Source organism: Alnus glutinosa, chromosome 9, assembly GCF_958979055.1.
Source record: "Alnus glutinosa chromosome 9, dhAlnGlut1.1, whole genome shotgun sequence".
NCBI classification, from domain to species: domain Eukaryota; kingdom Viridiplantae; phylum Streptophyta; class Magnoliopsida; order Fagales; family Betulaceae; genus Alnus; species Alnus glutinosa.
In genome coordinates, this window is record NC_084894.1 from 17021216 (window position 1) to 17048859 (window position 27644).

The 27644-nt window shown below is 36.9% G+C and overlaps 1 protein-coding gene across 3 annotated transcripts; it reads left to right on the forward strand.

Annotated features, from left to right (window-relative positions):
• The first annotated feature begins 20871 nt into the window (after nt 1-20871).
• On the forward strand, nt 20872-27362 carry LOC133878210 (uncharacterized). Of its 3 annotated transcripts, none has more exons than XM_062316738.1 (4): nt 20872-21019; nt 22387-23486; nt 25279-25949; nt 26059-27362. In XM_062316738.1, the coding sequence occupies exons 2-4, from the start codon at nt 22396-22398 to the stop codon at nt 27078-27080; spliced, it is 2784 nt and encodes a 927-aa protein (XP_062172722.1). In that variant the 5' UTR covers nt 20872-21019; nt 22387-22395; the 3' UTR covers nt 27081-27362. The 3 variants fall into 3 exon arrangements, with proteins under 3 accessions (XP_062172722.1, XP_062172723.1, XP_062172721.1); XM_062316739.1 differs by having other exon boundaries at nt 20880-21023; XM_062316737.1 differs by lacking the exon at nt 20872-21019 and adding an exon at nt 22040-22267.
• Nucleotides 27363-27644: the final 282 nt, after the last annotated feature.

The following is a 27644-nucleotide window of genomic DNA, read 5'->3' on the forward strand; positions in this document are numbered from 1 at the left end:
TAAGACTCAACACTTTGATGCAAATAATTTTTTCTATTCTCCTCTGTAAAATTTTTCAACAAACCGATTGTTTGTTCAAGATTTTTTGGGGTAGCTTAAATTTCAAAAAATTAGACCAGTTCTTCCCTCGGAAAAACTGACACAAACCGATTGTTTGTTCAAGTTTTGGGGGGTAACTCTAGTATAAAATGTAAGATTTATAAGAAACCGAGATATGTCTCGGAAGAAGTTTTTGAGTGAGAAACTTTAAACTTTTTTCCAGGTAAAGATGTTCAATTCAGTTTGAAAAATTATAATGTTCTACGGCTAAAAAGATAAGGAAAGTTAAAGTCAAAATGTCCAAGACTTCTATTCGTTAACATTGAAATTTTGTTCATTACAAAATTTTTTTCTTTTACATGAAAAAGAAAAGATACATTTGAAAAGGAAAGTTCAAGTATTTATAGGTTGAAGCCCCGAGACTCACTCCGAACTCCGAGATCTCTTTTACACCATCGTCCAGGACACCAAGAGGACCTAACTATCCACCTCGAAGGACTTAGCCCGCGGTCGTGGACTAAAGTTATGGGGGGTAGCTCAACAAAGTTAAAGCTTATGCAAAGGGAAAATCACCGAAGCTACACCAAGCTCTCAGATTAAGATCTCTCAAAAGCAGCTCGGACAAAGATACGGGGAGACAACCCCTACAACAAAACCTTACGGGGAGACAACCCCTATAACAAACCATACAGGGATATCACCTTTACAAAAAATAACCAAGTGAGACCAAGCAGATGGTGTTCAGATTAGAAGATTCGGTACGCCAAGCACAAAATCTCGGGCCACAAGAAGCCCCTAGTCATTGTAAGTCTCAAAAAACCAAAGCCTCAGCGCTAGTCTGAGCCTCTAAAGCCGCCAAGAGAGATTTTTGTGGAAGCGGTCTACGAAGCACTACCGATGAAGAAGCTTCGGGTATGTTAAGCCTTTTTCTTCAACGGTTTACCCTTTTTTTGTCAGACAGAACCTTGATCTCAGGAAATTTGTACGCAAAGTGTTCTCTCAGAGTGGCATTTCACCATAATCTTGGTGAAATCAACTACATCAGTCCGATCCATCCCCTACCGAGAGTAGGAGATAATCTTCACAACTTTGGCCCGGCTGACAATATTATGTAGAGGCACTTATGAAGAAGATATCTACGGGGAGTTGCTATTAGTACTATGACAGATCACAAGTGTCCAAGAATTGAATTGACATTCATCAGGTCAGACGCCACTCCAATCCAGAGATTCGATGCACTATTCGCCATAATTACTTTGAAAGAGGCAACAATTGTCAGATACAGATTATGGAAGATCCAAATTCAGAAATTGAGGTACTTAATTCTCTTACATTCTAAATTCAAATAAGAGAATTAGGGGGGTAACTGTTGGAGAAATAATTGGCTCCAAAGACACGTGGGCTGAGCCCATCGGGTTAACCCGGCCAGATTATACTTAAGTACAAGACCATCCATTATCTCCAAAAGGCCGCATATCCCAAATATATTAAGATAGACTTCTATCCCATCAAATATGGGATAAGGTACCTAATAGAATGACATTAGCTAAAGAGAGTGTCATATCCAGTTTTGACTTTACTACCCAATTTGAATTCTATGAAGATAAGATTAAAGACTATGTGATCTAGGACTCAGACTTCTAATTAGATTATGCTCCAAGCACTCCAGTAGTTTCATAACTGTGAACTATGAGTCTATAAATAAGACTACTACGTCAGGTATTTTACAGGCAGATTCTCTAAGCTCTGAGATTATTGATACTCTCTAGAAAATAAATAGTTTGAACTAACTTAGGCATCGGAGTGGGGGTATGGTCGGCACCCCCACGAGCCGACGAGCCATTTATTATTTTGCAGATTACGAGGAGAGTTAATTACAAGGAAGACAACGAATCACAAGACAACACGTCACCGTACCAGAAACTGTACCAACAAGTTTGATTGTCATAGAGGCCCAAGTCCAACATAACAAAGAGGAGGAGAAAAAATATTACAAAACAAAAGAAGAAAAAGAACATAAACAAAATCTGAGCCTTGCAGTTTAAAGGAGTAATACAAACATACCTTAGGGCCTTAGGCTGAAACAAGGGCAAGATCACTCCATCCTGCATTTTAACCTTTATGATAGAAAAATACAGGAAATTACGTTTGCACGACCAAGAGCAGGAGAAGCACCCATCATAGAAGGATTAAGTTGCAAAAGACAAGAAAAGAAATTATATGGGCTAGTCTAATCTTGATGGTATTAACAATACCTGCTTTATGAGTAAAGAGTAACTTGATTAGTAGTTCCAGCAGTACACCTTATTTGATATTAGTATGTTTATAATATATGTTGATTAGTAGGCTTACATGTTAAATAGGCCCTTATTTCTCTGGCGTGGAGACACGTCTCTTTATTATATTTGTAATAATTGTATACCCACCAAATTCATATTCACTTAATTTTATTTTACAATTGTGTGTATATATATATTTGCAATGAAGTGAAGACATGGACAAGAGTTGGATGAGAAAATGGAGAGGATCAAAAGAGTATAAGGATGGGGTTAATGAATTTATGATATTTTCAGCTGCCAACTCCAAAACTAAAGGGTTCATCGTGTGCCCATGTAAGAAGTGTTGTTTGGGCATGACATTGCGGGAAGATGTTGTGTATGACCATATGACATCGGGAGCAGGGATTTTGGAGGGTTATACCGAGTGGATAATGCATAGGGAACAAATTAACCCTTCCGTCAATAGGGATCCAATAGTCAAAGAGTCCACTGGAAGTACCATCGACAGGATGCCAACACATGACAAGTCCAGTGGAATGCAAGCCATGCTTAGAGATGTTTTTGCCATGCATAATGATCACATGACAAGTCCAGTGGGTGTCGAATCTGAAGCTGTACTAGAGGAAGATATTGCGGACTATGACAAAAATGCAAGTAAGTTCTACGCTTTGCTCGAAGAGGATGATAAGTCACTCCATGCGAATACAAAACATAGCAAATTGGGGGCTATTATACATCTGTACAATTTGAAGTGTATGGGTGGATGGAGTAACATGCATTTCTCATTGTTGCTTGAATTTATCAATGAGTTGCTTCCAATGGATGCACATTTGCCTAATGGCACATACCAAGCGAAAAAGTACCTGAAAGACTTGGGGCTTGGATATGAGAAGATCTCGGCCTGTCGCAATGATTGTATGCTATATTGGAAGGAGAATGGGAAGTTAGAAAAATGTACAGTGTGCAATGTGTCGAGGTGGACGGATAGTATAACTGATGAAGATGGTTCATTCCCAATATCGAAAAGAAAGTAAGGTATTGAGGTGGTTTCCTTTGATACCAAGGTTGCAAAGGTTGTTTATGTCACAGCATACTGTGACACACATGAAATGGCACGCTGTTGAGCGCACAAAAGACGGTGTTCTAAGGCATCCAGCTGATGGTGAAGCATGGAAATCTTTCGATGCACGTTACCCAAACTTTGCCAAAGATCCACGCAATGTTAGGCTCGGTTTATCGTCAGATGGATTCAATCCTTTTGGAAACATGAGCACTGCTCACAGTACATGGCCAGTGTTGTTGGTACTGTACAACTTGCCTCCTTGGATGTGCATGAAACAACCATACTTTATGTTATCCTTGATTATCCCAGGCCCAAGTTCACCTGGAATGAATATAGATGTTTACCTACAGCCCCTCGTAGCAGAACTTAACCAACTATGGGATGTTGGGGTACAGACTTTTGATGTATCCTTAAAAAAAAAGTTTATGTAGCGTACGGCATTGATGTAGACAATAAATGATTTACCGGCGTACGGAGATTTGTCGGGATGGAGTACAAAAGGAAAAAAGGCTTGTCCTTGTTGTATGGATTCAACACACTCTATGTGGTTAACTTATGGTAGAAAACAATGCTATATGGGCCACCGACGTTGGTTACCTGAAGATCATATATGGAGAAAGAACAAGAGAGAGCATGTGATGGTATGGAAGAAATGGGACATCCACCTACCGTGCCAAGTGGTGATGAGATAATGGGACAACTACAAGGTTTTGCAGAGAGGCCAAGGCTAGAGGGCGACGGTTGGAAGAAGAGAAGTATATTCTTCACATTGCCATATTGGAAAGATAATGAATTGCGTCACAACCTTGATGTGATGCACATTGAGAAGAATGTCATCGATAATATAATTGGCACGCTGTTGGACATTAAAGGGAAAACAACAGACAATCATGAAGCACGCCAGGATCTACGAAAACCGGGTTTGAGACCGGGACTTCATCCTTTTACTGCAGATAACAACGAAACATATTTGCCTGCAGCGGACTTCACAATGACAAAAACAGATAAGTATGGCTTCCTAAAGGGGATAAGTGATGTAAGAGTGCCTGATGGATATGCTTCAAATGTGTCACATTGTGTCAAACTTAAAGAATGTAGTATCGGGGGTATGAAAAGCCATGACAGCCACATACTCATGCAACAACTTATGCCAATTGCACTTTGCGGGTCTTTACCAAAGAAGGTTGTTGGTCCTTTAATAGACTTGTGTGGATTCTTCAGAGAGATTTGTTCTAAAACACTACGCATTGAAGATCTGGACCGTCCTGAGTCTCAAATTCCTGTAATATTGTGCAACTTGGAACAAATTTTCCCTTCTGGATTTTTTTATGATTAGTGTGCATCTCATCATGCATTTAGTTCGTGAATGCAAGCTAGGTGGACCGGTGCACTACAGGTGGATGTATCCAATTGAGAGGTATTACTACAGTAAAATAATGAAGTTTTTCTAATACACGATGTTTATTTCTTTTCAAATAGATTATGGTATTACAATCGGTTTTTTTGTATTGTGGGAGTCTTGGTCGATTCAAATTTACCGTTCGCAACAAGGCTACCCCGGAAGGGTCTATTGCTGAGGGTTACATTGCAAATGAATTATTGACGTTTTGTTCGCGGTATTTACTTAACACGCCAACAATCCACACAAATGCCTCGAAGAAACCCAGAAGATTGTGGAGGAGCGATGACTAACATTACTCTCGACAGAATCACAATGATACATGCACATTGATATATTCTATTCAACTCTGATGACTTCCTTCCATTGCGCACGTGAGTTACATTACAACCTTTTACAAATAATGATTATACAATTAATTGTTAGGTTACTTATGGTGGATTACATATATAGGATGCACATTGAGACGTTCAAACAAGCAACAAGAAATCGGTTAAGGAGTTACATATGAAGCATAGAGACAAATTTTGTGATTGGTACCGGGATTATGTAAGAAAACTTTAATAATTACTAATGAAAAAAATAGAATTTACTTCTAACAAAAAATAAATGTGTGTGTGCACAAAGTGTTAACAAAACAATAATGCGGAAATCAAACAACACAAGATTTTTGTTTACGAAGTGGAAAACTCAATATGAGAAAAACCACTCCAGGGCAACCAAACCCAGGATATCCACTATTCAGAAGACAAGACTAGTTACAAAGTAGTAGCACTCACATACCCCTGAGGCAGTGGTCGCACCTTGCACTCTAACGTGTAACCCTGAGGCAGTGGTCGCACCTTTACCTCAGGGCCAACCCCTAAGATAGACTTCAGATTAAGTGCAACAACAGCACACACAGCAACGACTTCAGAGATATCAACTCCACTCAATAATCTCACAATATAGCTCTCTAAGCACTAACAGAATTCAATACAAAATTCTTGCTGTTCTCAAGCCTAGGGACCTCTATTTATAGGCTGACGGTTCAAATGAGCGTCTGACTTGATAAAAACTAGGCGCTGTCGAGACTGTAGTCATGGGCCGTTCGGACGGACAACTGTGCGATCAATTGTCCAAGAATTTAGCTGAAATTCTTTCCTGTTTTTGAGCCACATCCGAATGGTGGTGCCCTGTCGTCCGGACGGTCGCATGTCCGCTGTAAGTAATTTTCTTATAAAGGCTTCACACGTCCAGACCAGGGGGATGATCGTCCGGACGATTGATTTGATGCACGCAATTTTCATATCTGATGCACGCGCGTTTGGACCATGAGGACCATCGTCCGGACGTCTGGATTTGAATTGTGATACTTGCCTTATGGATGAGCGTGTCCGGACGGGAATCCACGTCGTCCCGACGGTTGCAGCAATCTTCCCATAACTGTGCTTTGGAAAGAAATCCTGAAGCTTGTCGAACACTGAGAGTCGTCTGGACGGAAATCCACGTCTTCCGAACGGATGATGCTTTAGACAGATGGGCATCCAGGCGGTATGACACATCGTCCGGACGGCTGTCACTTTGGACATATGGGCGTTCGGACGGTATGACACGTCGTCCGGACGGCTGACAGGGAACCGAATTTTCTGACTTGCAAACTGTGTGTAATCTTCTGGAAGCACTTCTGAATAGTGGAATCCTTGTTAAAAAGCATCTTTACAAATAAATGATTTTGTCCAATAAAATGTGGCTAATTACAAACTAACAAACTCCCCCTTAGGCCATTCTAGGACAAAAGTCACTTAACCGGTTTAAAAATACAATCCCGGTCCAAATCAAAAATTACTTCCCCTTTTTTGTCAGAAAAGGACAAAGGGTAAAACAGAGTAAGAAGAATGACCACACAAAAATTACCCCCCCTAAGTGTCTTAGAAGGACAATGGTAAATAGAGTAATAATATCCACAGACAAAAACGTTCTAAAATCCAAAATAATAGGAAAATAAAGAAGAGTCTGCAAGTGGCCCAAAAGAGAGGAACAGAAATCCTCCAAGTATTAAATCCTGCTGATCCACTGAAATCAAGTAACGGAGAGAAATCCGTATAAAAAGATGGATTTGTACTACTTCGGCTTCTAAGTCAGGAAGTCGGGAACCATGGACTGAAAACCTTCAATCTCTTGATTTTGCAAAGCTTGAAACTGGTTATGCGCAGATTGACTTCCTCTAAGCAACTGGTCTGCAAGATAAATGAGGAGATTCACCACTGAACCTCTAACTGATAAAGATCCGAGGGAATGCTATGGAAGGCTCTGCATGAGCTAGGGAAAATCCTCATTTTAATCCAGAGACCTTTGGAATTTGAACATCTGACTTCAACAACTGTCAGTTTTCCAAAGGATCCATCTGTTAGATATTGTGCTGGGAGCTGCTGGACGACATATTCCTGAAAAGATTTAAATAGAAATATTTCCAAAAATAACACCACAAAGAAATATTAGATCCTGTTAGTCCCAAAAAGAAAGTGGTATTATGACAGCTGTCAATTAGATGCCCAAGTATTACAAAAGCAAAGATTGTAATCCAAATGACCCAGATATCTCAATATCAACCCAACACACAGACATAATAGGATTTTCATGCACACTATCTCAAGAGAATATCCCAACAAATATTCCAATATTCTAAAAGCACAAAAACTTAAAATAATAACGGAAGACACATTGAAGATCATGGGATGAAAAGAGATGTGCAAAGAATGCCAAAATTTTGGGAGAAATCCCCGAGAAAAACACACAACATGCCATGATAAAAATGCAAAGATGCGTGTATGGCAGAGAAAGAGACGCAAGTCTTAAACTTGTAGAGATCCCGTCCGGACGTGTCACTTAACCATCCGGATGGCAACTGCTAGGTCAGCATATGGCAAGACTACTCTCGTCTGGATGTAAGAATAGGTCCGTTTGGATGCTTTACACTGAAAATCTGAAACTAAAGAAAAATTCACAGAAAATAATTTTCCTAAAGTTAGCTTCAGAATACGCATGTATAATCAACTGATAAAACAGTCAAATAATATTGCAAAAATATGCAAAGATATAAATGAGAGTTAAGTATTCAATAAGCACAAATTTCTCTGCAGATAGAAATTTTAAATAGATTACTCAACTCATGCAATGCGTGTGTGTGTGTGTGTGTGTGTGTGTGTGTGTGTGTGTGAAGACTTTTCCTACAATGTATGGCTTTCACTGATATGACAAAAAGCAACTAGATTTTCTAGATAAGAGAGAAAATCAGTGAAAGATTAGTCAAAAAGTCAAACCTTATAAGTTACTAAGGCCTAGCCACCCTCATCTGATACACTCCCCCTAAGATGCAGCATCTAATTGTTTTACTTGTACCATGAAGAACAAGGTTAAATTTTACTTGCACCATGAAGGACAAGGCTTATTTCAGCACAGAAGAAGTGAATGTACATGTATAGCGCATAATTCATAAGAGTAAAACTGCTTGATTCTTTTGATGCTGCAACCTGGAGAAAACGCCAGAATTTTTAGGTTATAGGTTCAACTAGCATTTGGTCAATTTGGCCATCTTATCAAAACCTCTTCTCTTATCCAGAATTTCTAGAAGCAAAAAGTTAGAGAATGAAATATGTACCTTTAGGGGAGTCTTGGATAGTGTACATTTTCATCGCATGAGGAAAGTAACTATCTATCATTAAGATGCAACAGGAAAACTTAGTAGATATCATGCACAAACTCTCAATCATATATAAGCATATTTAATCAATGCACAATGAATTGAGATATCAGGCAAAAACACATGCAATATTTGAAAAGCTATCAAGAGAAAATAAAATTCAGCATCTTCTCCCCCAATTTTTTTTTTTTTTGGTTGAAAAAAATGAGACAGAAAAACAACAAGAACATGCTTATGTAAAAGGAAATAACATCTAGTCCCAGCATGTAAGGTAAAACCAAACCTGTCCTCATGGAGAGAAGTTTAGAAATACCAAAATAGAAAAGTAGCCGCCTGACATGCTTTTAACTGTCATCTCAAAAAAAAAATATCTGCAGAAGTTTCTCAAGATAACAAGAGAAAATATGGGGGATAAAATAAACGGTTCCTCAAATAGAATGCAAGGCATGAATAAGATATGACATGATAAACAATGCAATGCAAACATACCTGACATGCACTAGAATTTAGGAACCAAAATCCTAGGCATGGGAGACATCACCTATTAGGTGAGTCCACTCTCCCCTCAAGGGGTGAATGGTCTCATCATTCTTGACCCATACTTGTTTGACCCGTGGAGATGGTTTGCGGGTCATGTCCATGTTGGCCATTCTTCTTAGTATACCTTGTATCAGGCTCAGCAACCCTTCATAGCCATGGCTGCTAGTGGGCTTCTGCGGCTTTCTCTTGTAGCGCATTGATTTGTTCTTCTTTGATTTGCCACTCTGATAGGCAGAAACAAACTGCTGCTGATGCCGTGGAGCCTGAAGTGTCGTAGGAGGTAGAGTGCCTGATGTAGCTCTTGTTGGCAACTTCCTCTGAACCTTCGACTTCTGAGCCTGGAGCTGTAGACATTTAGGTCGGATGTGACCAGAGATGCCGTAGTGATGACAGGTGGGCAAGCTTATTTTGTTTGAATGCTTCTTGACATTCTCTGCAGAATTATGACTAGCATTCTTACAAATAACATTGCCCTTACCTTTTATATGTCTCCTATGAGGAGGGACATATTTAGATGAGGAAGAATCTTCAATTTCACTTTTCCTCAAAGCATCCTGCTTAATCCAAGGCCTGTGGGATTTCAACAAATAACAATTTGGCCTAATATGACCAGTTTTTCCACAATTATGACAAGTAGGAACAAACTTACCTCGTGTTCTTGATTCCTTGGACTTTGGCATCACATGTTTATTTAAACAAGAATTTTTAGAACAAGCTGCATCTACTATCACAGGTTTAATATCAACAAAATCTAATTCAGAATCAGAAGCATGTGAAGTAGAAGTACTTAACTCAGCAGTCAAACCAGGCTTGTTCGAAATATCTGAATGAATACACAGCATGCTTTTCAAGTGTATTAATAATGTCAAAATTGGTATTCTAAGATTTCAAAGAGTCAATCAAAGCATGTGATTCAGATAATTGAACGATTAAAGACTCTTTTTCTTGCTTCACCTTTTTAAGCTCTTTATGAGAAACTTTAGAATGCTGAGCATTCTTCAATTTATTAAAAACCTTAAAGAGCTTAATATCAGAATCCTCATTAGAAAATTGAAAAGAATTCATGATAAAAGGTGTAATAAAAAAATAGAAGTCACAAAGAGATAAGGATCACAATCAGGAAATAAATCCTTAACAGAGTGTACCTGCTCTAATACCAATTGAAAAAAATAGAATTTACTTCTAACAAAAAATAAATGTGTGTGTGCACAAAGTATTAACAAAATAATAATGCGAAAATTAAACAACACAAGATTTTTGTTAACGAAGTGGAAAACTTAATATGAGAAAGACCACTTTGGGGCAGCCAAACCCTGGATATCTACTATTCAGAAGACAAGACTAGTTACAAAGTAGTAGCACTCACATACCTCTGATGCAGTGGTCGTACCTTACACTCTAACGTATAACCCAACATGAATGCGTCCCAACCAGGTCTCCTACCTGAAGGAGTCTTCAATGAAATCCTTTACCTTAGGGCCAACCCCTAAGATAGACTTCAGATTAAGCGCAGCAACAGCACACACAGCAACGGCTTCAGAGAGATCAACTCAGCTCAATAATCTCACAATATAGCTCTCTAAGCACTAATGGAATTCAATACCGAACTCTTGCTGTTCTCAAGCCTAGGGACCTCTATTTATAGGCTAAGAGTTCAAATGAGCATTTGGCTTGATAAAAACTAGGCGCCATCCGGACGGTAGTCATGGGCCGTCCAGACGGACAACTGTGAGATCAATTGTCCAAGAATTTCGCTGAAATTCTTTCCTATTTTTGAGCCGCGTCCGGATGGTGGTGCCCTGTTGTCCGGACGGTCGCACGTCTGCTGCAAGTAATTTCCTTATAAAAGCTTCGCGCGTCCGGACTAGGGGGATGATCGTCTGGACGGTTGATTTGATGCATGCAATTTCCATATCTGATGCTCGCGCGTCCAGACCAAAAGGACCGGCGTCCGGACGTTTGGATTTGAATTGTAATACTTGCCTTATGGATGAGCGCGTCCAGACGGGAATCCACGTCGTCCCGACGATTGCAATGATCTTCCCATAACTGTGCTTTGGAAAGAAATCCTGAAGCTTGTCGAACACTGAGAGTCGTCCGGACGGGCTGCTGAAACGTCCGGACGGATGCAAGATGGAGCAGTTCAAAATTTCTCGACACAGGGAAAGGTCCGGACGGAAATCCACGTCATTCGGACAGATGATGCTTTAGACAGATGGGCGTCCGAACGGTATGATACATCATCCGGACGGCTGGCACTTTGGACAGATGGGCGTCCGGGCGGTATGATACGTCGTCCGGATGGCTGACAGGGAACTGAATTTTCTGACTTGCAAACTGTGCATAATCTTCTGGAAGCACTTATGAATAGCGGAATCCCTGTTAATAAGCATCTTTACAAAATAGTGATTTTGTCCAATAGAATGTGGCCAATTACAAACTAACAACTAATATAATATCGATTAATACAAAAATGCACCTTGTTAGTACATTATATTCATTATGTTGAACATTTTCCAAATATCAGGTTGACCGATTGGACGAGACACGCAAAAATGAATTGGATGAAAAACTTGTATGGCATTCTAAAGGGCCGATGCAATCTGCTGTTGAATTTAATCGCTATGTGGTTAACGGAATGATGTTTCGCACTATTGGACATGATAACAGAAAGAGAACTCATAATAGTGGGGTATGTGTCACAACTATAGATGGCCCAACATACTGCGGTAAACTTGTACGCATACTCGAGGTGCAGTATTACGACGGGACTCGATATGTGCTATTCAAGTGTGATTGGGCAGACATTAGAAAAGATAGGAGATACAAAGAGGACAAATATGGATTCCAACTTGTCAATTTCAAAAAGTTAATATACACAGGAGAGCGGATCATTGATGATCCGTTCGTTTTATCTTCACAAGTATCCCAAGTATATTATGTCGAGGATGAGAGACATCTAGACTGGGTCGTTGCTGTGAAGACAAAAACAAGGCACGTGTACGATGTTGGTCTAGGGGAAGGTCACGATGATGACCTTGGTAACTACAAGGAGATTGAGCTTTTCAATTTGAATGTTAATCACGATGTTGATGTCACTAATGAAAATATTGAGGGTGCACATACCGGTGTACCCGCCACCATCGTACATTTTGAAAAGTACGTAAGATGCGTGTGTTGACCCATTGTCTTTTTACACTTACTGTCTATGATTATATTGTGTTGACCCATTTCTTTTTTACACTTACTGTCTATGATTATATTGTACATATTCTATCGATCACACATTAGCTTGTCTATGTAGGTAGACATGCCACCAAAGACAAGACCGAGGTTGTCACGACTTTGTAGGGTACCAGTAGCTAGGACACATGAGACACATGATACAGCTGAGACACAGAGTCCTAGCGAACAACAAAATGAAGATACTTATATACCAACATTCATGCAACCTCATGATTAATCTTTGTTCCCGACGAATGTAGATTTGTCCAGTAGCCCTCATTTGTCTGAGCTTCTTGGTACATCTATCCCCCCGACACGCTAGAAGCGTGTGTGCACCCACAGACATCCACACCCTCTTCTGATTGACATGGACAACCCTCCACGTAGTCGACTCAGCTGCAGCAGCCGCAACAGTTACCTCAAGGGCAGGTCTACACAATTGGTACGTATCAGGTGTTATATTTTATTTTCATTTCTAGCATTCTTTTTTATTTCATTTCTAGCATTCTACACTAATTATTTTGAGGATTTATACCAAGTTACAGATAAGGACGGGGTAAGGAATGTGAGGATGGTTGGCGGTCCTTCGCAAATTTGGCAGATCCCTAACGGGGAAAGGGTAGTGATTAATTTTAATAACTCCTTCCAACCAATAGGCCCAGGCAGTGAAAAATTCACCAGGATTGCGGGAAAACTTGTTAGAAATGGAAAGTTTGTAGATATTCGGACCAAAAATTGGAAGAAGGCCCCACTACAAAAGAAGGACGAAATTTGGAGCGCACTAATGGTATGGAATATATATATATATATATATATATATATATATATATATATATATATATATAAAGTTTAACTTCTTATTTATAATATGTGATTCTATATTTCATATAGAAAAAGTTTTGCGTCGAGCCTAGTAAATCGCTTAAAGATATTAAAAGGGTTGCATTCATGGATTTTGGAAAGAAAAAAAAGGAGAGACTTCAAGCATGCCGTGAAGCAATCATTGCAGATTCAACCAGGTGAATCCCTTGAGGATGTAATGGCTACGACACCAAATCTCCACCTACTCGATGCGGAAGACATTGAGTGTTGTGTTGAAATGTGGTTGACAGAGGAGGATAGAGTGAGACAAGTTCACATAGTAATATTTTTTTTATACATATTTAAATTTATCTACATTTTAGTGATAGATATTAATGATGTAGGTAAGGGCTGAGAGGAACAAGCAAATTCGTAGCTTGTCAAAGTTTACTCACACCTCGGGTTCGAAGAGCTACGCCCGACTTGCCTATGAGAAGGTACATTATATTTTATGCAATTAAATAAGATATATTTTTTTTTTCACTCTATATAGTTACACGTAATTTGGTATATGATTTAATTGTTTTTGTAGGATTTATCGAGTGGATATGCCCCTTGGAGAAAAGAAAAGTAACTTCATTCTATTGATACAGTGTTTTAAATGGATTACCATTTACGTATATTTTTTACAGGCTTCATTAATTATTTTTTTGTTAACTTCTAATAATATGCAGGCAAAGATGAGGGAAATAGTGTCACAGGAGCCTCCAAGCGAATCAAATGTTTTTACACAAGGGTCAATACAATGGGCTCCGGACGACACATATGCACAAGTAATGGGCGTAGAATACCCGGGGCGTGTACCCGGAACGGGGCTTGGGCCTACACCGAGTAGATCCAGATCAGATACATCTGGGGCGTCTACATCTTCATCCAATGACACTGAACTTCTTAGCAAGGTTAATGAATTGCAAACTCAAATGTTGCATGTGCAAACAATGCATCAGAATTAGATAAGTGAAATGCGTAGGATGCTCCAAGCTTATATGGATAGAGGTGAGAACTCAATTGGAATGCAAGATCCTGCCACAGGATCCCCACCTGCATGGCCCAGATCATCAGTCGGTAGTCGACCGAGTATGATTGTCACATTATATACTATCCACACCATACCTATTATGGGAAAATACTAAATAACGTGAAAGACGGTGTTTTATAGGTGCACAAACTGTGATGGAAGACGATGATGCTAATGTTGGACAACTAGGCGCATAGATGGTAGGAGAATGATCTTTGGCAAGCAAAGGTCATGCATTAAACACTTGCTATGCATTAATAAACTTTCTATATTTTACAAATGTGCTGCCACGACTATAATCTACTCCCCATATGCTTGCACATTGAAATTCCATCTTGCATGTTTCTTTGTAAGTGTACCAGTTTTGTCAGAGAATACATATTTGACTTGTCCAAAATCTTCATTTATATTCAAGCTCCATGGAAATGTATAGTGAAACGGGTATCATGATCTGGAAAACAATAATTGACATGAGGAAATGTCAATGTAATTTTGGATCTTCAAGCTCATTAGTATTTTCGTTGTTTAAATATATGGTTAATTTGGATCTTCAAGTAGATCAGTTTGTCATATTTTGCTTTTCATTTTTTGTATTAGCATTGATCCAACTTGAGTTATACATCGTGTTAGTTATGTTATCCTCAATGCAACTTATGTTGCTTCCTTGATGGCAATGTGACTTCTGGTTACATATATTGGTTATGGATAATTGGATATGTTCCCTACCTTTTTGTTGGTGTTGTTCTGAATTCTTTTATTTTCTTATCCATGTAAATGCTGACATGTAGTGGATTGGACAAAATTTGATGGAAGAAAGAATCATTTTGATATTTATTTTTGATGTTTTGTTCAAGCCTTCAAGGGTGGAGACTATATGTACTCTTAAGGATTTTGCACCATTTTGACTAGTTGTTCTTAATGTTGGATTATAATTATATGACAATTAAAATATTTATGATATTGTCTTAATTAAGGTACTTTCATAATGTATTGCTTTTTCTTTTTGAACAATATATCTTTACTTGTTTGTGGCTGATAAATGCTTTATAGGTGATCAAACCTTTTAAATGGAAATAGCAAATTACGGCTGGTATTTTTAGCCAATTTAGTGTCGTTTTTTTCGCAACGCATAACAAGCGTCGCTAATAGCAAATTACGGCTGGTATTTTACCAAATTAGCGTCGTTTTTTCGCGACGCATAACAAGCATCGCTAATTATAAGTTATTCAAGTGCCGCTAACATTGTAGCGCCGTTTACTCCCCAAGCATTGCTAAATGCACGACGCTTCACCCAAAAGCGATGCGAATTGATTTTCTCGACTAAAGTATCGCGGCATAACACAAATGTCACGAATTAGTTAGTGACGCTTATAGACCATTAATCGCTGCTAATTAAACGCTACTAATTAACATTTTTTTTGTAGTGTCATTAATTATATGCATAATCCACCTTTCAAGGTTCTTTTTTCCCGTGACTCATCCCAATTACTCTTGGCTCCATGATTTTTAAAAGGCACTTGTCACATGCATTATATATAAGATCTCACACACGGGGGGGCATATGAGGCCTTTTATTAGAGGTTGAAGGAATCCACTAATCCACGGGTCTGTGACCAAAAAAGAAGCATAAATATTGGTCAAAATCCTAAACTCTAAGAAAAGTCAAACTTGGTAATCTCTTATTAAGGTCTGATTTTGTCATTCATTGAATTCATAGATGGGGCGAGGGGCGCACTTAGATGGACAAATAGAGGGTTTAGGCAGGCACGTCTAGGTATGACTGTTGAGCGCAAAGACATATCTAGTGGAAGCCACGTAAGCCGTGAGAGTCGACTGGTGCTAATTTTATATGACCTAACAACAAGGGAATTTTTTTTATTTGTTCAAAGTCAGAACCATGTGAATCATTGTATATCGTCTGTATAAATACTGTCAAAAAATATATATACACTATCACGATTTGTCCTATTCTTATTTGGATATATATATATATACGAGTGGAGTCATACCAAATGGATATCCTCCTGGAAATTCACATGGCTTTGACTTTCCTGGTAGATTTGGAGTAGTATGCATAAGAACTTTCTCGGTCCAAATTCTTAACCTATACATTTTCTTTACTTCTGGAGGGGAATGGTACCCACATTCTAGCTTGGTGTCTTATTCTAGCTTGGTGTCTTTTTTTGGGCAAGCTGGCCAATCCCTTTTAAGTGTAGCAAATTCTTGATCACTAGAACACATGTAATTGATGCATGTTTCATGCTGGTTATAACTACTAAAAATACGACATTTACTGGCAACCACTAAACATCCATAAACATATCATCGTAATAGACATATATCAGCGTATAAACTAAACATCAATAAAAGTTTGAACTTTGTCGGCCTTTTTTAACATGACTTGGGGGTCATGTTCCTTTTGGAAAAGCATTCCTCGTAATGTTAGGAAACAACAACGCCGAGGTGCTCAACGTCGTCGATGATCAGTTGATGGATTTGAGAACTCAATGTACGTCAACAGCGGGCGGCTCAATGAGTGCTAGCCGGTGTTAATGTCGATAGTCGTGGCCCCTGGCCTGAATGAGTGATTGATGGTGGGCAATTAGGGATTCAGGAGAGATCTACCTGAGTAAAAGAAGCTTTTAGGATGAGATGTGATGTTTGCACCCTCTTGTCCTCTGTTGACTTTGCCATGTTCCCACATGCATTTTTAACAAAGAATTTAATTCTCTCATGTTTTGGTCTTTTGAAAAAGGAAAAAAATAAAAATAAAATGATGATTCAGTTACTTAGCTCCATCTTCTTCTTATTCTTCTTCTTCTTTTAATTTTTTTTTTTAATTTTTTTTAATTATTATATATATTTACATATTAAAAACTCATTATCCCAGGAAAAGCAAGCAGAAATGGATATATATATATATATACATCACTCCCTCCCTTTGTAGGTGATAGAGGCCTTTTTTTTTCTTTTTCTTTTTTTCTTTTTTCGACGATAGAGTAATATTATAAGTAAGATTTTTATATTCTTTTTATCTTTTAAAGTTAATGTCGCTTTTAAAATCACAATATATTAAATCAAAATTTAATTTCATTCCAAATCCAATAATAATTTTAAAAGTTAACGTTACATCTCCTTTAAGGGATATAAGTTGTACTTATAGCATTGCTCATATATATAAATAGAGAAATGTTATATACTAAATGTTTATCTCACAATGCTCATGTGAGAGTGCTAACTAACACATGAAGCGGATGCCACTAGTTCGAATTCTTCCTCCCCCTTTTATATGGACATGTCAAAAAAAAAAAAAATCATTTTTTTATTAAAAAATAAATATTGATCCAAAAGTTAGTTAGCACTACTACATCAACATTATAAAATAATTATGAAATAAAGAATTATTACTATGTAAATATATACAGATATCCAAAAAATTTCAGCACATGTATGAAGCACAAGTCGGTAACGACAGGGCACTTGCTTTTCATTTTTTTTTTTTTTTTAATGAATGACTAACTTTTTATTATCTACAACATATCTGATTACAAAAAACCTTAGCAAAGCTAATGCAAAAAAAAATTAAAGAAGAACCCAATTAACTAAAGAATCAACAAGAGCAATATAGAGGGAAAACACGCTACAAAATCAAACTAAAATCCCATCTAAACCCCGAATCTTGCAAATGATAACATTTCCTTTAGTGGCCTTAAATTTATGTATTTTTAGAGTCAATCCTAGTTCTAACCTTCCATATAATCTGCTTAAGTAGTTGCTTTTTAAGATGATTAATAAAACGAACAACATTACGGTTTTTCCAAATATTATAAACAACATAACTAAATACCAACTTGAAAATATAAACTTTCAACTTAGAACCCTCCAACTCTGCATCCCAAAATCAACAATATCATCCCAAAGTGTGGGGGATTTGAGACATTCCAAAGTTCTATAACATGCTTTCAAACTCAACTACTGAACCCACAAAGTAGAAAAAATAAGTGATGCTTGTCTTTCATGTCATACCCAAAAAACAGGCATTTCACATCGCACTTATATTTCCGGTTTAAAAGTTTTTTATCGGTGGGCAAAGCATTCCTTATTGCCAACAAAGTCACAAAAGCTTATTTTGAGATAGAGAAAGAAAATCAAACTAAATTCCACCACCCACTTGGTTGTGTGATATATATATATATATATTGCATTCCAAGTATCCGAGTAAGAGAACTTATCTAATTTTGAAACAGTCCAATAAAGGGTATCATGACCACAAATCGGAACCAAACACACTTTACTCTGAATCTCAACAAGCGTATCAGACCTAGCAAGCCTCCGCATCCACTGCCCATCCTTGATGACAATAGAAAGCCGAGCATCAAGCTTGCTTCGAGCATCGATCTTAAATGACACAAGGCCTATATTTGGCATGAAGAACCAATTCGGATGCCAGTCATCAAACTACAGATGAATCTTACAGCTATCTCCAACAAAGAACTTAATAAAATGTCGAGCTTCAACATTGCACTTGCTTAGAATAAAATTTAACAATGAATGAGTATTATATATCGGAGTAACATTAGAAGTAGGAACCATCTTTTTATTTTTTTAAAGTTAATGTGACATTTAAAATTATTATTAAATTTTATATGAATCACTCATCACTATTAAATTTTAATGTAATAAAATCAACATTAACATTACTTTATACTATGGATCATCTTGTTTCTTACCGTTTCTACAATCCATTAATTACATTTTCTCTTAAACTTACAGTCATGAACGAATGCAGGAGAACGAGGGGATCCTTCAAAAACATCTTCAAAAAAAAAAAGCAAAAAAAAAAGAGGAAAACTTGTGGGCTTTTTCGGGACTTTCCAGTGGTAGCTCCCAAGAAAAATCGCAACCCTAATTTTTTTTTTCTTTCCTTATTAGCAATCGTAACCTTTAATAATAAAGTCAACGCCAACTCATATTTGGTAAATTGAAACAAAAGATAAATCCAAATTTCTCTCACTATTTCTCTTTCATTGAACTGATTTCATCGTAGCAAAAGATAAATTCAAACTGTTGCAGTAAAAAAAAAAAAAAAAAAGACAGCCCTGAGCAACAATCATATCTCAGTCACTACATCCAGAAAACAGCGACCCCTTCATGTGTAGATTTGAAGAGAAATTGCGCACACTATTATTCTCAAAAAAAATTAAATATATATTTTTTTTGACATTATAGTAAAAATAATCATTAATTCATCAAAAATTTAATGGTAATGTGTACTAGAAAATGTGAGAGCGAGAGTGTGTGTAGCATATTTCAATCTTTACAATATTTTATTTATTTTTGTAGAAGAAGAATAATTTTTAAATAGACTTTATTTGAAAATAAGTAATTAATTCTTGGGGTAACATCACTTAAGACTCTTGAATTGTCACCACTTTTGTAATGTTTCTCCCTAAAATTCAATTTCTCTCAATTTAATGTATCAATCTTTTATTATTATTATTATTATTTTCAATTTCACCAATTTATTAGGATTTTCTGTTAAATCCCATAAAATTTCCCAAAATACCCATGTCTTTTTTTTTTTTTTTTAAATATTATTATTATTATTATTATTATTTTGCAAATATTGAGGTATGGGTATTTTTGCAAATATTATTAAATCTTGACCGACGCCTTAATCTTTGCAAGTTTTTTCCTAAATCAAATTGGGGTATTTTAGGAATTTTGACACCCCTCAATTTGAAGTTAACGGAAAATTTTAACAGAGGGGTAACATTACAAACAAATTGAATGATGGATATACTAAATTGAGAGAAACTAAAATTCAGGGGGCATTGCAAAAGTGGTGCCAATTCAGGAGTTAAGTTACTAACGTACCTCTTGATTCTTTTTTTTTTTTTTTTCTTTTTTTTTTTTTAAATTTTTTTTTATTATTATTCTTTTATACACTTATTAATTAAATTTGATCTTTTAGTACATCTCTCTGTAGTTTCCTTTCTTTTTGTATATTTGAATTTATTTTTATCTGTATTAGTTGAGCTAAATTATTATTTTTGGATATGAAAAGTATTATAAAAAAAATTCCTCTTTGTAAAAGCTTAAAGATTTTGTCATAAATCAATGGTTAAAAAATAGACATTTTTTTATGTTTACATGGTAATAGTTTTTGAGATAAGTAGTATTATACTTCACTTAACACTCCTCAAATTATTATCTAAAAAAAAAAAGAACACTCCTCAAATTATAAGGAATCTTGATCCAATAAAAATCTTGGCATCCGCCCAACTAATAGTTCAGGATTTGTTTGCTGAACTTGTAACTTTCTTCAAAGCCCACAATATTTTAATTGACACCAACCTCCTTGATGTCTCCCAATTATTATCTCAAACACATTTTCTAAGCTTCTTCTAACTCTAATGGCCGGAAATTAAGTGGAAACTCACCTGCAAAATAAAGACTTGACCAATTGAGAAAAAAATAAAAGACGTATTTTTATATATATATTCACATTCCTTTTTCTGAGATAAGCTGCCAACCTATTTGAAATGTCCCTTGTGCAAGCAAATTCAGCCTACGACGGGTTTCTTGCTTTCAACTTGCACATGTTTGGCAGAAAGGCATTACAGAGTATATATGGTGCAATATATGCTTACGTATCTTCATGCAAGAAAGTCAAACCTAACCAATTTTGTTTTCTCATTGGCGGTGTATTTATAAGCTTTTTGTACTTAAATCGTTCTGCCCAAATGCTTCCCTTCTCTGCAACTCTGGACGTGGCCTCTTGTACGATTCGTGGATGCTAATGTCGATGGTGGTGTGAATTTGAGGTTTAGCTTTAGCTTAATTTGCTGAAGAAGAAAAGGCTTTCCGCTTATTTGGTTCATTTTCTTTCTAAACAAGTACAAGATAGCTAGTGAGTATGATCAATCTCCCATTGTCTACTTTGTCTGTTTCTTTTATTTTATTTTACTTTTTTTCCTACAATTGCTTCTTGGTGTATTAATATTGGAGACTTTCCTGGGTACACACTCTGGTTCTTGGGATCCGGGTTTGACAAATTCAATGTTTTCCTTTACTTAATTTTGGGCATTTGGGTTTTAGAGAGAGCTTCCTTGATAGAAAGGAATAAGATTTTGGAATATGTGAGTTTCAGAGTCTGGCCTCTCGTTGGTTCTGGGTTAGTAAATTTTACAGAAACTTTACTTACCCTTAAATTACTGATAAAAGTTTTTCTTAAAAATTTACAAAGTATAGTTTTAATTTTTCAGCCCCTTTCAATTACTCCTATATTTTAATATTTTTATTAACTTAAACGGTGAGCATGTAATATGTCCGTTTTATCCTTATAAAATTTAAAAAATTACAATTATTCTCTTAGGGTGTGTTTGTGATTGTAATTTCATAAACAAAAAATGTGATTTTAAACAAAATCGTAGAAAATGAATCGATTGAAAATTGTGTTTTGAAAACACAAAAATTGATTTTTGAAAACGTAAAATTTTAAAGGTTAACTTACGATTTTAAAGGTCAAATTGCGATTTTACCAAATTCTTAACTGCGTTTTTAAATTTTTTTTTTCAAAACACATTTTAAAATCGCTATTTTTAAATTACATTTTTAAAAAAAAAAATCACAAACACAGACGGACCTTAATTTTTAATAAAAATTGGTTTAGTAATTTAGGGGCAAGTGAGATTTGTCGTAATGAAATTTTAAATAGCCAAAATGTGAGGAGTGCCAGAAACGCAGGGGTAGCCCTTTTCCGCGGCAGCAAAGGCGGCTTTATAATTGTGACTTAAGGTTGGAAATGTATGAGCAAGAAGTGAAGGTAACGCGTTTATTGACATGTCTCAAATATTAAAATCAAACTCGTTAATATAAGCGTTTAGCCCATGTGACCCCTTTGATGCATTTCTCATGGGGTGCTTCCCCTACACTTTTCTTACTTTTTCAACTATATTTATATAAAGGCACAGGATCCGTTGCTCTTCAAAAACTTCATGAGCAATAATTTGTGAGCTCAAACTCTTGAAGTTCTTGATTGACTTGGAATTTGAATGTCTGCTTGTTTGAATATATCGATCGCAATTTGATTGATATCGCTAGCACCTCCATACTCTTCTGTTTGTACTGCTTTTGCTGATTTGGGTTGCCCGTATTGGTCAGTGTGAAGCTTAATTATATGCTATACGAATTTCCTGTTCTTAATTCGTTTGGCTGCCTTCGACTGAAATATATATGTTTGCTTTTTAACTGTTTTTGTCTATATATGTTTGGCAGGAACTAGAAATGGGTTTGGCTCGGAATCAGACAATGAGAAGTGGGGATTACTTAGAAGGGATGCTTAGTGATTATGTCGGGGGAAAGGCAAAGATGAAAGTTCAGAAGAGTGGCTCAGCTCGGCTTGTCACAGCGCTTACTTGTCTACAATTCGCGTTTGCATTATACGCAACATTCCTATTGTATTACATGAGTCCTGCAATAGACTTGCGAACGAAACCGGACTTTACATGGGCTACCCGAATCGCGCAACAATGGAAGCAGTTCATAGTTACGCCGCACGTTCTTAGTCACTACCAAGAAGCCTCTTCTCTCATTCAACCAATAACTCCGTCCGAAGTATGCGAGCATGAGAAAATAGATTTCACGCAGAAGAAGTCAAATGATGCCCAAATGATCAAGTTAAAGAGAGAGCTTTACGATGAAGTGTTGGGCTTCCAGAGCAAGAACGCTGGTACAGAAACTCTTGCTGAACTATTGGCAATCAAGTCTAAGTGGGATTTGCGAGGTCCCAACAAGCCCAAGGTCACAGTGATCTTAAACCATTTCAAAAGGAAAACGCTTTGCGCCCAGCTTGATTCTTTGCTTCAACAGACGCTTCCTTTCCACCACGTTTGGGTGCTTTCATTTGGGAGTCCCAATGAGTTGTCTTTGAAGAGAATCGTAGACAGCTATAATGATTCAAGAATTAGATTCATAAGTTCAAGCTATGATTTTAAGTACTATGGAAGGTTCCAATTGGCTTTGCAGACTGAAGCAGATCTTGTATATATCCTCGACGACGATATGATTCCTGGAAGGAAAATGCTACAGATTTTATCGCATGTGGCGGGGACTGACAAGTATGAGAACGCCGTTTTGGGCAGTATAGGAAGGATTTTGCCCTTCAGACAGAAGGACTTTACGTTTCCAAGCTACAGAAAGTTTCGGTCTAAGGAGGCAGGCCTTTATTTACCCGACCCAGCTTATGATATCACAGTCGATAAAATTGTGCAGGTGGATTTTCTTTCCAGCTCTTGGTTCTTGTCCGCAGACCTTGTCAAGACGCTTTTCACTGAGACGCCCTTCACCTTTGCGACTGGCGAAGATCTGCACCTTAGGTATGTTTTTTGTTTTTTTGTTTTTTGTTTTTTTGGAAAATAAGAGTATATAGAGTATATATATATATATAACTTAATTAGGATATGTCTGATACATGGAATGACCATTCTCTTAAAAAATGAAATAGCTTTTATTAAGACCTCATGATCGAACAAAGAAAATAGATATTCCAAATGTTAGATATTATAATATATTTTAATACTAAAGCTATTTCATTTTACATTCTTCAAATTTTAATAAAAATTATTTATTTTCTAATGAAATATTCATTTCGCATACTAAACTTAACCTAAGTTATAATTCCATGCAAGTAATATCATAGATGAATTTTTCAGTTTCAAATAACATTTGATAATCTTCTTAGGTGATCAATAACAACCAAGGTCATGGTAGCACGTTAAATGGACGGTCCTCTTTTCTTTTCTTTTTTTCTTTTCTTTTTCGTCGATTTCTTGATATCTCAGTGTGGATTAAGTTGAAAATCGACTGGGAAAGCATTTGAAGCAGAAGTACCATTGTTGGGCGTAGACTTATTTTATTTAGGCCACTTTGCACTATTTTATAAAGGAATCTTAATCGTGCCTTCTTTCATTACTGGCATGGTCAACTTGTGGCATTATTTTTATTTTTTTTGTTTTTTAACATTAACTTTATTGAGGAACAGTGAAAGATATTAACATAATATTCCTTTCCCATTTTGGGATAGCATGGAGACTTTCTATACACCCGGCCATTCCTATTTCTCAATTTCTTTAGATAAGCCACGTAATAATAATAATAGTCAAACTAACCCTGTCACATAAGTCAGACGTCAGCATCTGGAGTGATGGAGGTATGTTTGCCAACAGAGTTGAATCAGGATTCTTCTCTATTCATCTCTACTTTTTTCAAAAGTAAATTATATTTTATTTAACTTTTTCAAATTTTATTTCACAAAGTCAAACTTCGAAATTCGCATAATGAATTAAAATTTTATTCTAAGTTCAAAAAATTCAATTCCCAAACGCACCATAGTCCCACACCTCAATGTGTGCTGGGTTGTATTAAAGTTGTACTAAAGGTTGTGCTATAATCACTACCCTTTTTAAAATAGTCAAGTACACGTTAGAGTATAGCTAGGTTTGAATCTCACAATAGAAGGACGTGTTTGGCAAGTGGCTTGTCGTGTCAGAATAATGCTTTTTTACTATTTATGTATTTTTTTCTTCACTTTTTTATATTTTCCAATAATAATCAACATCAAAACATTTACACTTTTTTCACTTTTTATATTACATCAATAATTTTTTTATTACTATTCAAATAAAAAATTCACCAAAATACAAAACTTTTTCACTTTTCTATACAAAACTTTTTACTTTATATCACATTTACTACTTTTTACTAACTCTAAAAAATCACATTTACTACTTTTTACTAATTCTAAAAAATAACAACTCATTGTTCTGGCATGAACAGTCACTTGCCAAATAAAGCCGAAATCTTCGTGCACTGATTAGTATAAACCATAATGAATTTTATTGATTAAATCAGCTTCTTCTTTTTTTCTTTTTTTTTTTCTTTTTTTTTTTTAAAAAAAAAAACCTTATACATATATAACTCAGTAGAAGAAAGCGTTAGAATGATAGCTACAATAGTGAAACTATATGTGTATGGGGATTTTCGTAGGCATGCACTATACATCCAATGTACGTACGTTGTTTAATTATCTTGAATATTATTGCCAGATTTCAGTGCTTTCAAAATATTGTGATGTCTTGGGACTAAGGGTTCTTATAAATGTGATTGCAGCTATCAACTTCAAAAGTACAGAAATGCTGGCTCGTTTGTTCTTCCAGTTGACCCGAATGACAAGGAAACATGGGGTGACAGTGAACACCGGCTTGCATACGTCTCTGAAACCACTGTAATCTTCAAAGACATTGTTCAAGTTCGAGATGACCAATGGTGGAAAGCTCTTTCTACTGGTTATATCACTCAGTGGGCTGCAATGTATCCTCAAAAAATTGATGCACTCTTCTACGCCCACTCTGTTGATGAGGTCAAAGCGCTCGCGCCCCTTCTTGAAAAGTTCAGGTCTACTGTTGGGAAAAAGGCCTTCATCGCCGTCTCCGGAGGCAATTTCTGCCCTTGTGAAGATGCTGCAACTGCCCTCAAGTGGCCCAAGTTGGTATGCAAAGAACGAAGGTTTAAGATATTTGATCTGGCAGTCGGTGCTCTCTCAGGAATATCCAAGTCGGAGGTGCCATTGCTAAATGCAGTCTACTCTAGCATGAAAGGTTTGATTAAAATTCACAGTCCCAGCGTGGTGATCACAGTGGCTGACATTGATCCTAATGTTAAGAAAGCTTTGAAGATGGCAACAGAAACTAATTCCAATGGGACAACACTGGTTCTTTTACAAAGACCCTCCATATCAAAGGTTCTATGGATGGCTGATATACGATCAACAGCGTTGCCAAGTAAATAAGAATTCTACTTTTCTTTTCTTCAATGCTAGCTTTAGCTTTTTTTCTTGTTATATATATATAGATATAGATAGTAAGCATGCAACTTGTGACATGCATGCAGATTGGAATCGGATGCGGATCTCTGTCAACATTATCACCCAAAACCGTGTTCATTCTTTAACGAGGCTTTTGAAATCTCTCAGCAGTGCTTACTATGTTGGGGATGAGATCACTATGAGCTTCAACGTGGACAGCAAAGTGGATGAGGCAACAATTAAACTTATAAACTCATTCGAGTGGCCTCACGGCTCCAAAATCGTGAGGAGGAGGATCATTCAAGGAGGGCTGATTCGAGCTGTGAGTGAGAGTTGGTACCCATCGTCAGATGATGATTATGGGCTCCTGCTTGAGGACGATATCGAAGTCTCTCCATACTACTATCTGTGGATCAAATACGCCCTCTTGGCCTACCACTATGACCCACAAGTCTCTTTTCCGGAGCTCTCTTCCATTTCCCTTTACACGCCTAGGATTGTTGAGGTTGTCAAAGAAAGGCCTAAATGGAATCCAACACAGTTTTTCAAGCATATCCATCCAAACACACCTTATCTCCACCAGTTACCTTGCAGTTGGGGTTCTGTTTTCTTCCCAAAGCAATGGAGAGAGTTCTATGTCTACATGAACATGAGGTTCACTGAAGATGCCAAGGCAAACCCAGTTCAAATTCCTAAGTCTAGAACAAATGGGTGGCAAGCTTCGTGGAAAAAGTTTCTCATAGACATGATGTATCTCAGAGGCTATGTAACTCTTTATCCAAACTTTCCAAACCAGGCAAGCTTTTCGACAAACCATATGGAACCGGGGGCTCATATTAGCGCAAAGGATAACGTTGTTAGGCACGACAAGACAGATTTTGAGGTACCATTGTTGAAGGAAGACTTCCGGACATTGTTGCCGGGTGGTAAGTTGCCTCCAGCGTCACGATTGCCATCACTGAACCTCTTCAATCAGCCAGTTTCTCTCAAGGGACTCAAGGCGGCTGGGACCAAGTTGGGGCAGGATGTACTTCGATGTCACAATGTCACGGAGATTGTGGTTGTTGATCACGGAACAGGTCTGCCAGTGGGCTGTGCGAAATTCTAAATTTTTTAATTGTTTGTTACCAATTTATTCTTCTTTTTTTTTTCATAAGAACTCTTTCTTATAATATTTTTCTTAACTTCATTGGGGGTGGGGGGGATTGGACTTGAATTGCATTTACATGCAAGTGTTAAGCTAATCAGTGGGAAGAAACAGATAAAGGGTGGGATACTGGTTCTTCCTGATACTTGATCGGTGACGAACTGAATTATGCTATTTATTTCGGTAATTTTGGAGCCAAAAGTGGCTTACCCAATTTCCAAGAAAATGGGTCCTTAAAAGATCTCTCTCTCTCTCTCTCTCTCTCTCTGCATTTCTATGTCAAGTTTCCCTTGTTAAATAAATAATCATCGTTACGAGGTTAGTGGTGAAATTTGAAAATAATTATTGACTTCTAATTTTAACAAAGTGTGTGTGTTTTTATACAAACAAATATCTTAAATGCGAAATTTAAATAAGACAAGATATTTGTTACGAAGTGGAAACTCTGTGAAGAGAAAAACCACTCCGGGGCAGCCAAACTCATGAAATCCACTATCCAAAAACAAAGCTAGTTACAAGACATTC

What these genes read in the sequence shown, in the direction of transcription:
- LOC133878210 (XM_062316738.1), top strand. Translation starts at nt 22,396, where the DNA reads ATGGGTTTGGCTCGGAATCAGACAATGAGAAGTGGGGATTACTTAGAA. An exon ending in GGCGAAGATCTGCACCTTAG is followed by an intron (nt 23,487 to 25,278) that starts GTATGTTTTTTG and finishes ATGTGATTGCAG; the next exon opens with CTATCAACTTCAAAAGTACA. An exon ending in ACGATCAACAGCGTTGCCAA is followed by an intron (nt 25,950 to 26,058) that starts GTAAATAAGAAT and finishes ACATGCATGCAG; the next exon opens with ATTGGAATCGGATGCGGATC.